This window comes from Aotus nancymaae, unplaced genomic scaffold (genome assembly GCF_030222135.1).
Source record: "Aotus nancymaae isolate 86718 unplaced genomic scaffold, 86718_ANA_hifiasm-v0.15.2.pri h1tg000077l, whole genome shotgun sequence".
NCBI lineage: Eukaryota > Metazoa > Chordata > Mammalia > Primates > Aotidae > Aotus > Aotus nancymaae.
In genome coordinates this window covers 13879352-13891964 of record NW_026988492.1, presented here as the reverse complement: position 1 = coordinate 13891964, position 12613 = coordinate 13879352, and the positions used below count along the sequence as shown (strand labels likewise).

Below are 12613 nucleotides of genomic sequence, written 5' to 3'. Positions count from 1 at the left end.
CTAACTCTGTCTGCAAGTTTATATTAATATTTAAACATATACACATTCATTGTAATCTCTTAGGTACCCTAATATTACTGTAAGATTGATTTTTTTTTCCTTAATGGAAATCAGATACAAACTATGCAGAACTCATAACTCAAGTAGTTATATGAGTGAAACAGACTCAAGTAGCAAATCTCAAGACCCTTTTGTCATTACAAATCCACTGCTGTGATAATAGTGAAGACGGGAAAAAACAACATGCAGAAATGCAAATTAGTAGCGGTTTTTTTTCTTTAAAAAAAAAAAAGGACTATTAACTTTCTGAACTTAATTTTAAATTCTCAAACACACCCAGGCTAGATGTTCATGCAAAGGTGAAGAGAATGTTAAAGACACTCTTGTGACACACTTAAAAAAGCAAATCCATTTTCTTTGTGAGCGGTGAATGTTGTTTGATACCTCCTTCATCAGACGGTCGTGTTATTTCACTGCAGCACGAAAAGCTAGGGTAAATCTCGGAGACGTCTGACCTGTCATCTCCCAGACCTGTACCGAAAGTACTGCTGGAATGAGATCGAGACCAATGTCGCCTATAGTGACTTGCTCTTTCTATATTGGAGGGAAAATATTTACACGTGTGACTGACTTGAAAAGCAAAATCAACAAAAAAATTACTTAAAAGCTTAACAGAGAAGAAAAGCAATCTCTTAGTAAAGAATAACAAAATCTCAGCTCTAGGCACCTATTCCCAAACTTCAGCATGCACTGCGTCAACTACATGAATGACTTAACTGTCATTTTATGCTTTTTTAAGTCTCAATTTTAAAGGAAAGTAAGGGACAGAAAATTGACAAGGACTAAGAAAACATTGATAAACTAATAAATTTTTGTTAATCGTAATCTCTGGTTTTCCTTTAAACTATCACCAGGTATATAGTGTTTGTTGCCTTTTCTATATCTTTAGAAAAACAAATGACACCATTTGGCTAAACAGATGAATGAAATTAACTATAAAAGTACTAGAATTCCTACTTTGCCTTGGGTATTCAATCTTATTAATATCAACAATTAAATAAATAGTAGAAATCAGGGGTTAGAGCAAGATCTAAATGACATAGCTATCTATTGTTTAACATAATTGTGTAACTGCCAGATAAAATTTGAAATGTCAAATCAAGCTATCATTCATACCCCAACTATTCATTTTTTGCCTTTAATTATGAACTTGCAATCTAAGTTAAAAGTCAACTATGCTTCCTATGTAAACTATTCATTTTATATTACATAAAATCTCAAAGAAAACTTTAAGGATACTTGAAAACTTATTTTAAAACATTTATGATGCCCTATAGAAAATCTTTCAACTGTTCTATATATAATTCTTTAAATCTCCCTTTAAAATACTGTAACAGTACTTCATGAAACAAATCTCCTTCTTGTCTCAATGGTTTAGTGCATTCCAAGTAACTGCATTTGTAAACCCAGAAATTCTATAAAAGCATTCTTACTAATAAAAAGCTTATTTAAATGAATCCAGGATAGACTAATTAGTATATATTAAAAAGTTCTTTTGCAAGTTTTTTTCCATCAATGATTAATTGTATTTAAAAGTAACATAGCCTTTTTTTTTTTTTTTTTTTGGTTTCCCAAATTCTCAGTCTTAAAATTTATATTCCACAGCACAATGAACCTCTATAGTTCATAGTGGCTTCAATTTTGGGACAAAACCACATAAATGGGAGGAACTAAAAAGTGAGCAATACCAGAGAGCATATGTAGACTTCTAGACTGAATATTGTCTTCCAGGGGATCAAGGTCGAAGATGGAGCCAGGGTCTGTGCGCCAAACTTTGAGGTCTTTTGGCAAAAGGAAGAAATCAACATTCATCAAGAAGGAATTAAATAAATAAATAAATAATTTTTTAAAAAAAACCCAGTACCCTAAAGAGTGAAGCCAAAGTTTGCAAAGGAATGGATATAAAAAGAAAACGTACTAAGCCAACTCACAGTGCTGCTGACTTCAGAAGAGAATGAAAATATATTTGCTTTCACAAGTATCTGTTAAAAAAATCTTTATAATCAAATTGAAGTTGCCTGGTCTGTTCACTGAGCTGTCCTGCCAGACCTTGCTGAAGTAGCAACACAGGAGCACATGAGGCAGCTATATGCACCCCCCAACAGCACCCCCTGAACCCCCAATCACTCTTGCTCTCCACAGGCTGAAACAGGCAAAATGTTTGATTAGAGTTTCTGATTCAGGACTTGTGAATAACTCATAGGAAACAATTGAGAAGTTTATGTTTAAAAAACCAAACAAAAAAGCTCCCTTCCTATAAAAGAAATAAGTATTTTAAATGTGGAGTGGTGGCAAGCCCGGTTTTCATTCTGAGTCTGTGAGTGCAAACTAAGTGTATCCAATAAGATACACTTATTTAAAAAGTGTTATAAGCAAGGCACACAGCAAGTAAATACGAATGAAAAGAGAAATAAGATCAGCTTCCTGCTGTCAATGGACCCCTGCTATAGTCAGTGAGCAGACTGTGCAAACCACTTTATTCTCCTCCTATTTTAATAACTTCTGAATTCATCGGTCTCTACAACTAAAGAACATCAGATCTTAAGATGAGCTGTTTATAGCTGTACCAACAACTCGAAAATAAGAACCTAGTTATGGAGATAGGGCAGAAATGGAGCTAGAGCAAAAACAATTTGTAAAATGGAACTGGAAATTTGCTCGTCTGTTTTTAATTAATATTATGTAGTGCTGACCATATGCCAGGCACTATTCTCATTTAACACCTATTAATTTAAGTTTCATAATTATCCTCATTTTGTAGATGAGGAAACTGAAGCACAGAGAAATTGAGTAGCTTGGCCAAGGTTACACAGCTCATAAGAAGTAGCAGAGCCTCCAACAAAAATAGGAGCAGCGCAAATTGGCTTAATCTGAATTACTCAGAAAATCTCTCAATGTGTATTTTCATGCCTGATACAGAAGCTGGCTCATTGGAAAGTTTAATGTTGGCCAATTGTACTTCATTTTATGAACAAAATGACGGCAAGTCTTCAATGGAAAACAGTTCTTCCCAATAAGAATAAAACCGACTTCTGCATTGCCAAGTAAATAACTTAAGAGTTACACATATTTTAAAAAACGATTGTGTTCTCACTCAAAGGCAGGTGTTGAACAATGAGAACACAGGAACACAGGGAGGTAAGCATCACACACTGGGGTCTGTTGTGGGGAGCCAAGGGAGTGACAGCGAGGGGGCAGTGGGGAGGTCGGGGAGGGATAACATGGGGAGAAATGCCAGATGTAGGTGATGGGGGGATGGAGGCAGAAAACCACATTGCCATGTGTGTACCTATGCAACAATCCTGCATGATCTGCACAAGTACCCCAGAACCTAAAGTATAATAAAAACATCATAATTTCAACCTCAATGGTTTTAAGTACTGATTTCTCAGAGCTCAAGGTCTAGACAGTTTCATGGTTTTTAGCAACGACCTCACCATCATTCCTGGCCTCTGATGTGTGCCGGACCTGAGGTAAGCTGTACGGACTTTAGCAGTTCCACCCTAAATGAGATAAATCAGAACCCCTGCCCTATCCCTTAAGATAGTTCCATCCATTTAGCACAAAGCAATGAAACTCTAGTTTCGTGTCACATTTAATGAAAACATCACAACTCATCCATCCAACTTAATGTGATCCTTTTAAGTAATCAACTCAGGCAGATCAGCAGTTATCAATTGCCTACAAAAATATTTGGAATCCTTCGGAAAGTACTTTCAGAGTCACTTTAGTATAATCATCCAAGCTCTGACTTTAGTACCCTGGTTTTGTAAAGATATTACCTTGTCAAATTTATACTTTCCCCACATAACTAACCTCTAAATGGCATTTCACTAGTACCAAAAAATAAGCTCCTACTTTTAAAGATGAAGAAAACCTAACACTGAGATTACTGCTGGTATATACTAAAAATATTCTTCAAGCTACATAACTATACTACATAATTCAGAGGTTAACTGCCCTGAAAGAGACAATAGTCTTGAGTTGTTGATATAGACTGAAAAATCAATAACCATCTTTCCTAGCCCTGCATTATACTTCAGTGTGATCTTTTCTGGTATCTCAGCCACGATTCAACAAACATCCTTCTACAACTTCCCTAACTATAAGAAACAGCAGGAATACAAGTTTGCTCTCCTAATTACAAGACTTTCAGATGGCTCTCAACTATTCCAACCCAGAAATAATATTTTTTAAGTGAGCTATTACTATTATGGAATGCCATCAGAATGACCCTGGCATGTCTATTTGTGATAAAAGGACCTAGACACAATATGGTTATTTCTGCCACTCATGCACATGATGTCAACAGAACAACACATTGACCAAGCACCCGGGCTAAAGAAAACAAAGTAATTGTTCAACCATTGTTATCACTCACATCTCTGCTGCTTCTTTGCTTAACAAGGAGGAACATTCTTAACACTAGCAAGGCATTAAAGGCAGAACTTCCAATACTAGAAAAGACTTGATACCTGGTAAATGCCAGAAATCCCATTCCACGTAATACAAAAATACCTTACCTGTGGCCTGTTTTAAATTGGATACCACACCCAACATGTGATGAGGAGTCAGATGACTAAAGAGGGGAATTCTGAAGCTAGAGCAAGCACATCTTTTTGACCACACACACCTACCGAGAAAGACCGTCAGCTTACCAACAATGATTCCAGGTCTCCTGTCCATCTCCACGATGTGAGGGTGGACCCCCTTATAGGCAGCATCGCTGACCACCTGGGTGTTCTTCCTCACTCTCTCTGTCACAGGATCGTCCACAACAGGAGTAAAGCCTCTCCCCTTTGTCTTTTCAAAATCTTCATGGTATTTTACCTGAAGAGGAAAAATCATCATGCTGAAATTTGCTGATAGTCACCTATCTCATAACATTCTGATTAAATGACAGGTGTACACTGCACTGGCTGCATGCAGATTTTCTACATGTATGTATCTTTTCCAAATATTCCAAAACCACAGTCTGAAGCTTCAGTTTCTTAGCATCGGAAATCAAATGCTGATATTTTCACAATGTTTTTAATCATTATAGCTCGTATCTATTTGAAATTATATACAAAACTATATATATTATTAGTGAAAGGTTGTAAAAGATACATATTCTCAAATCCTGGTTACTACCTAAAATATACTAACTTAAGTATAAATTAAATTTCCTATCTTTTAACCTTCAATATGCAATAAAGTGAGATCTATTTCCAGACAATCATTCATGAAAATGGCATTTAAAATTAGTTTAAAATTTTATAGGTTATATATACAATTTTTAATATAATTACAAAACTAACATTTCAAAATATACTTTTTTCACATCCTGAAATTAGGTCCAGGAGAGAGTTATATAACTGTAAATTATACTAGAAACCACTGAATTGAACACTTTAAATGGACAAACTTTATGGTAGGTAAATTACATCCGATAATATAATTTAAAAACACACATTTTTCAAAACACACTTTTTTTCATATTCTTTATGACATGCAAACAGATCAAATTCTGTCTTAAAATTAAATGGAAAGAAGTCTACACAAATGTCTTTCACGCAATGCGTTTATAATACTCACATTAGGAACAAAGACACACCAGAAAAAGTCACTGAGAAAAATGATTTTATTAGACCAAATATTTCCATTACATTTCAGTGTGATTATAAATGCAACCCCCGCCACAAACACACAAAGGTCAGGCCAACCACGTCTCCATGCTTTGTTAGTTATCAGATTAATAGTGAAGTAATGCCATCAGTTCACTGGGTCCAGCCATTCCTTAGCATGTTTTAGTCATGAGAAGAAGGATCTGGTTGTACCCTACCATTGAAATACGATTTTGTGCTTCTTTAACATGTCTCATAGCAGGTGTATCTAAAATCTGACTTGGTCTACCTTTCATCTGTTTATGGTCCTGGGTATATTTTACCTGCAAAGCAAATAGTAGACATAATACAATGAAAAAAAAAACGCATGATATAAGTTTTTTAAGCTTTATGAATGTGTGAAACATATGCAACATTCTTGAAATTATTTTCCAGCTAACTTTTTCAGTGAATTAAATTTTGTTCTACAATAGCAACCTAAAATTTTACATTCAAAGATCTCCTTTAACACCTATTGCAAAATGACCTATATCTATCAACTGAAAACAAATGTGTGAATGATCAAGAGTAACTATCTAATCTGTAAAACTGGGCAGGCCCAGTGGCTCATGCCTGTAATTACAGAACTCTGGAAAGCTAAGGTGGGAGGATTACTGGAGGCCTGGAGTTTGAGACCAGTCTGGGAGGCATAGTGAGATTTCCCGTCTCTACAAGTAAAAAATTAGTTGGGCTTGTGCCTGTAGTCCCAGCTACTAGAGAGGTTAAGACAGGACAGCTGCTTGAGCCCAAAAATTCAAAACTGCAATGAGCTATGATTGTGCTATTGCACTCCAGACTCCAACAAAGACTGTGTCTCCACACACACACACACACACGTTATCATATTTAAGTTAAACAGAGAAAATACAAAACTATTAAACAGAACCCAAAGTTATTTTGTTTCTAAATGTCCCCATTTTCTACCATAACGGTGTTGAAAAATGCATACAAGCGACTCCCTGTTTCTTTTTATTTCTTCTCTGCTTAGACAGTAAGAAGCAGTGAGGAACAAATTTAGTTGTTCTTCTAAGCAGCCACAACTTAAAAGTAATTTATGTTAAATACACACAGCATTGCTGGACAGAAATGCCACTAGGAAGCTGTAAATTGCAAAGCCCAAATGCTGATTCTCAGGCAAACAGCTATTCAAGGTGTGCTAAGAAAAGGGCCTGTGTTCTTGACAGCTGCTCATCAGAACACTGTCATTTATGAAACCAATTAGGTGTAAGATTTGGATACCACTTATGGTGGACCTGAGGGCATTATGTACAATTCAGAATTGAAGCCCTGATATTCACTAAGAGGAAGCACAATATTCAAATAAGATACTAATATGCACCACTGGACTTTAATGAGCAACTAAATTCTACGTTAAATGTATTTAAGGATTTTTTTCTCTAAGTCTTTAGTAAAAGCATTCACCTCCTATTCTGTTTTGCAGACAGCATTTAACAATCCATATTTATTGAAATATTTCAATAAAACGACAATTATTTAATGCACACGTCAAAGGCTTTATCACTTTCAAAGACACTGGCTAAAACAGCATAAGTCATTGTTTAAACAAACAATTCTAAACAAAGCTTTGAATGTAACTCTTGGTCACATCTGGAAATACCAAAGAGTTGCAAGATAATGTAAATGTACGCAGCAGCAGCTTTTGGACGTCATCTGAAACAACACATGTATTTATTGGACATACCACAGATGTTTCTTGAAAATACAGTTTCTTTTCACAAGCAAAAGAGGACTGCAAGTAAATAATAAAAGACACATCCTTTACAATAGTCTAAAACGAAGAAAACCACTTGCCGAGCTAATATTTTCTTGATTCTTCTTCACTCTTTCCATTTCAGGGGTTACACTTAAAGCAGTAGCTCTTCCCAGCTGACCTTTGTAATAAACCTGTCATTTCAGAGAACAAAAAATAGAATACTGTGAATCAATTCAACTAAGAGACTTATTTAAGACAGGGTCTTGCCCTGTCACCTAGGCTGAAGTGCAGTGGTGCAATCTCTGCTCACCACGGCCTTGACCTCCCAGGCCCAGGCAATCCTCCCACCTCAGCCTCCGAGGTAGCTGAGATTACGGGCCTGGCTAATTTTTGTATTTTTGTAGAGATTGACTTTTGCCATGTTGTCCAAACTGATCTGAAACTCCTGGGCTCAAGTGATCCGCCCACTTCAGCCTCTCAAAGTGCTGGGATGACAATCCAGAGGCACCGTGCCTGGCTCATAGTATTTAGTTTAATGCATTAACCAAGAAACTTTTGTAGGAAACTACAAAAAATGGGATATTTTCAGAGGTCGAGTCGTATTTAAAATGCCGGCATCTTAAATCAATCTATTTCATTTCCTCCCATAAAAAAGTACATGTGTCCAAATCACTGTGGATGTACTCAAATATATAGGCATACCATCAGTAAAGTTATAATAAGTATTTAATCACAAAAGAAAATGAGAAGAAATGTCTTCATGGATATTACTTAAAAGTATTCACCATAGACTGATACTATATGGTCACGGTTTCTTAGGAATTAACTGTGGCAGAATTTTTGTAAAGATGTGTTTAAATAGGTGACTGAGCATCCTTAAAAAAGTCAGCATGCTTCTTACCGGTCCATTCCTTGTCTTAATAACCATGTTCCTTTTTGAGAGTAATGGAGTCACATCAGGTGTGACTCTAAATATATGGGGGAAAGAAGAGCCTCTACTTCTCTAAAACAAAGTTGTTAGGAAAAGTGTCAAACAATTACCTGCCTTTGCGTTATCAACTGGTTAAACGACTTTAAAGGTGTGAAGAATGAAAGATTTCTTTGAAGGTAACAGATTTCCAAATTTCCTCTTCCAAAGAACACAATTTATATGTTAATGACTTTAAAAGAGGATTTTCTCCGTGACCTGCATCCATGAACGATAGCAACAACAGGAAACTGGTGCAGGCCACAAGTTGTTATCTAGGTAAAAACTGCCAGCCCATTATTAAGTGCCCCCAAAATGGCCCTGTCCCATATAACCTATTCAGCCGTGCAAACATTATCATTTCTTCCTAGATGTTGCCTAAAAATGGAGTCATAATTGTGGGGAGTGGAAGGTAGGGCTGGGAGGAAGTACAGTAACAGAAACGCATGCAGGTAGAAAAGGGAGGGAAAAGGTTTGATTGTAGGGCCAAGATGCCAGAAGCTACAACTGTGGACCTTGGGGGGATTACATCACCCATCAGCTAGATAACAAGATAGAAGGGATACACAACCACCTGTCAAAAAAAAGTCACCCTGGGCTGGTGGCACACATCTGTAATCCCAGCACTTTGGGAAGCCAAGACGGGTGGAATGCGTGAACTCAGGAGTTTCAGACCAGCCTGGGCAACACAGTGAAACCCCGTCTCTACAAAAAATACAAAAATTAGCCAGGTGTGGTGGCATGTGCCTGTAATCCTAGCTACTTGGGAGGCTAAGGTGGGAGGATCACTTGAACCCAGGAGGCGAAGGTTACAGTGAGTCAAATTGTGCCACTAAATACAGCCTGGGTGACAAAGCAAGACCCTGTCTCAAAAAAAGAAAAAAAAAAAAGTCATCCTGGTGAGTCATGGGAACGCTGAGGTGGGGAACACTTGACTGTACCCACAATACCGAAGTTCCTGAAACCTTTCAAGTAAGTTGTTAGTCAAATGAGAACAGGACATCAGCTCAAGGTTATGAAAATTCTGTAAATACAATCCCTTTGTTCACACAGGGACAATACATTTGATAGTGTAAGAAAAAAATTACTAAAATGATCACACATTGCTGATGTTTTTCTGGTTTTCTTTCGCCCTCTTCAGCTCTGGTGGATCAGAAATTGCAGTTCCCCGTTGAAGCTGTCCCTTGTATTTTACCTATGAAGGATAAATAAGAACTTTTACAGAGAGCAGAATGGGCTCCACTAAAATATCACAGAGGACGAGGCTCAAAGTTAACACCGTCTTTTACACATTTTTTGCCACAGTTGATTACATCAACCTTCATGTTTACATCTACGCCCACATTCCAATGGGGCCGATTTAGCAACCACAAGCTGTTAGTGGTGCTGTTTAAATAGGAGCGTTTGATAAACGCTTTCCTCTTCAATATCAAAATTAACCATAAATTCCACAAAAGTAATGGAATCACAAGGGAACGTGCTTTAAAAGAAACACCAGAATAAAATTATTACAAGAGAATTCTAGTGAAGTCCATTCCCTGTCAGCCTAAAAGGCCCCCCATTTTTTTTTTTTGAGATGAAGTTTCGCCCTTGTTGCCCAGGCTGGAGTGCAATAGTGCAATCTTGGCTCGCTGCAACCTCCACCTCCCAGGTTCAAGCAATTCTCCTGCCTCAGCCTCCCAAGTAGCTGGGATTACAGGCACCTGCCACCATACTCAGCTAATTTTTTGTATTTTTAGTAAAGACGGGGTTTCACCATGTTGGCCAGGCTGGTCTCGAACTCCTAACCTCAGGTGATCCACCCACCTCAGCCTCCCAAAGTGCTGGGATTACAGTTATGAGCTACGGCATCCAGCCCCCTAGAAGGCTTTTAACTCTCTTTCTGACCCTGGGGCTTCCCTTCAATAGAAGATAAAGCTCTCTGACTCCTACCACCTCCCAGGGATATTATGAGGATAAACAGTGTGGAGCCTAATTATCTCCACCCCGCAGAACTTGCTCTTACAAAGTCTTTCAAAAGTACCTGTTTTAGAAAAAGAAGGCTTTTGATCGTATTGGTGAAAGTTCAACAATATGTTCACTATGTTTCAATCTCAGCTCTGCCCTTACTAGCTGGAGGCGGTGGGGGTGGGGGGACACATGTCCTCTGACCTCCCCAAGACTCAGTTTCTCGTATCTACCAACTAGAGAAACAAACAGTGCTGACCTCATTGGTTTACACGGAACATTAGCACAGGGCCCAGTACACAGTAGAGGTGACCTGTTAACTATTTTTGCTTTATTCACAACAGTTTATTGAATGATTGAAATATGTTTTCCATTTAACTTATAAGGTTCTTTGACTTGACACCATGTCTTAGAAAGCCAGTCAAGCCAGGTCTTCTTTTGCCCTGTTCCAATAGATATTTTTTTTTTCTTTTTATATTGATATCAATTCCACATTCTCCATTAACTGCATTTTTTTAAGAGATTTACCAACTGAACTATGAGTTCCTTGAGGACAGAAAGTGGGTCTTATCCATCTTTGGATGTGCCCAGTACATTTCAGTACTTAATGAAAATTTGGTGAATAAGCAAACACAGCTAAGCTACAGCAACACAGCCCCAAATTTCCTGGACACACAGTTCATGCCCTTCAACATGGAAATGTGAAAAGGACCATTCAAAAATGCAGAGGATGTAAAGCTGTTCCTTTTCTAATTTTTAGATCATTTCATTAAATCTGGAGATACTCCATTTATCATCATTAATATTGCAGTTGTTGAACTTTACAAAAGAGTTAATGCTGCATGAAATTCACTTTTTCATGTTATATGATTCATCCATATAATTGCATGTGGTTCAAATTCATTCTTTTCTTTAAACTTTTATTTTTAAGTTCAGGGGTACATGTGCAGGTCTGTTACACCCGTGAACTCATATAGGAGTTTGTTGTACAGATTATTTTGTCACCCCAGCATTAAGCCCAGTACTCAATAGTGACTGTTCCTGATCCTCTCCCTCCTCCCACTCTCTCCCTTCCAACAGGCCCGGTGTCTGTTATTCCCCTCTTTGTGTCTGTGTGTTCTCCTCATTTAGCTCTCATCATTATGCAGTATTTTGTTTTCTATTTCTGTGTTAGTTTGCTAAGGATAATGGCCTTCCACGGGGAATATTTTTAAATAAAAATATGTTACGTTTGAGAAAATATAAAAGAAACAGAAACAACTTGCCGCACTCAGCTGCTCCTGGTTTCGCCTCACTCTCTCTATCTCCGGGGTCATGCTTACTGGAGTGGCCTTGTAGTTTTGCTCTTTATACTGGAGCTGAGAGACAAGGTGCAAGACAGTTTGAGATTATGGGAGACAAATGCATCCCAAAACAATGGAACGGGTTTTTTTAAATGTCACATGACCACAGAACATTTATTAGTTAAAATCATCATCAGGATTTCAAAGTGAAATATATACAGCTTACAGATTTTATCTTCTTGGCAATGCCAGTCTTTTCCTTGTCAAATCATTTTGCTGCTGTTGTTGTTTTATATTTGAGACAAGGTCTTGCTCTGTTGCCCAGGCTGGAGTGCAATGGCATCATCACAGCTCACTGCAGCCTCAACCTCCCAAACTCAAGCGATCCTCCCAACTTGGGGCTTCCCAAAGTGCTGGGATTACAGGTGTGAGCCACTACACCCAACTTTTATCAAATGTTTTAAATCACATCTTTCATTGTTTTCTTTGAGATTGTATTATTTATTGGTGGCCTCTCTGAGTTTGAGCGTATGAGTAATAATGAATAATCACTTCCTCAGTAAAATGAATTAAGTGTCATGGAGGGCATAAAGATGTGTAAAATGCTAGCTCCACTTTTAAGGAACCAATCCTCTTGCAATGGGATTCACTGTGATGAGATTCCACCTGTACTGGTTTTATGCCATCATTATATGTTGATATATAATAAAATATTTTTTAAAAATACTTAAGAAATATGATCACATTGCTGACGTTCTTCTGGTTTTCTTTGACTCTCTTTAGTTCTGGAGGATCAGAAATGGCTGTTGCATGTTTAATCTCTTCTTTGTATTTCACCTGCATAATTTATAAGAATATAATGTTAACTTTATTCTATGCAAGGCTTTAAAATCATTGAGAATTCTTCATTTCTAACTATTGTATAATTGAATTTTATTAATTCCAACATTACTTTTCCTTCACTGGGGACACAATTCTTAATTTTATCTGATGTTTT

At 37.3% G+C, this 12613-nt stretch overlaps 1 protein-coding gene across 15 annotated transcripts in view; it reads right to left on the bottom strand.

Annotated features, from left to right (window-relative positions):
- The window catches only part of NEBL (nebulette), a 371607-nt gene that overhangs the window by 28951 nt on the left and 330043 nt on the right, over nt 1-12613 (bottom strand). For 11 of the 15 annotated variants that reach the window (XR_010339481.1, XM_021666830.2, XM_064368376.1 and 8 more), the window contains 8 exons: nt 12361-12453; nt 11599-11691; nt 9489-9581; nt 7518-7610; nt 5885-5989; nt 4719-4890; nt 1749-1841; nt 445-594 (listed from right to left, as the gene is read on the bottom strand). Coding sequence is in view for 14 of the 15 variants with exons in the window: in XM_021666830.2 (XP_021522505.1) it covers nt 445-594; nt 1749-1841; nt 4719-4890; nt 5885-5989; nt 7518-7610; nt 9489-9581; nt 11599-11691; nt 12361-12453 (892 nt within the window). In the remaining variant the exon portion in view is untranslated. The remainder of the gene's footprint in view (nt 1-444; nt 595-1748; nt 1842-4718; nt 4891-5884; nt 5990-7517; nt 7611-9488; nt 9582-11598; nt 11692-12360; nt 12454-12613) is intronic. The other 4 variants (XM_021666735.2, XM_021666811.2, XM_064368377.1 and 1 more) reach the window with 4 other exon arrangements.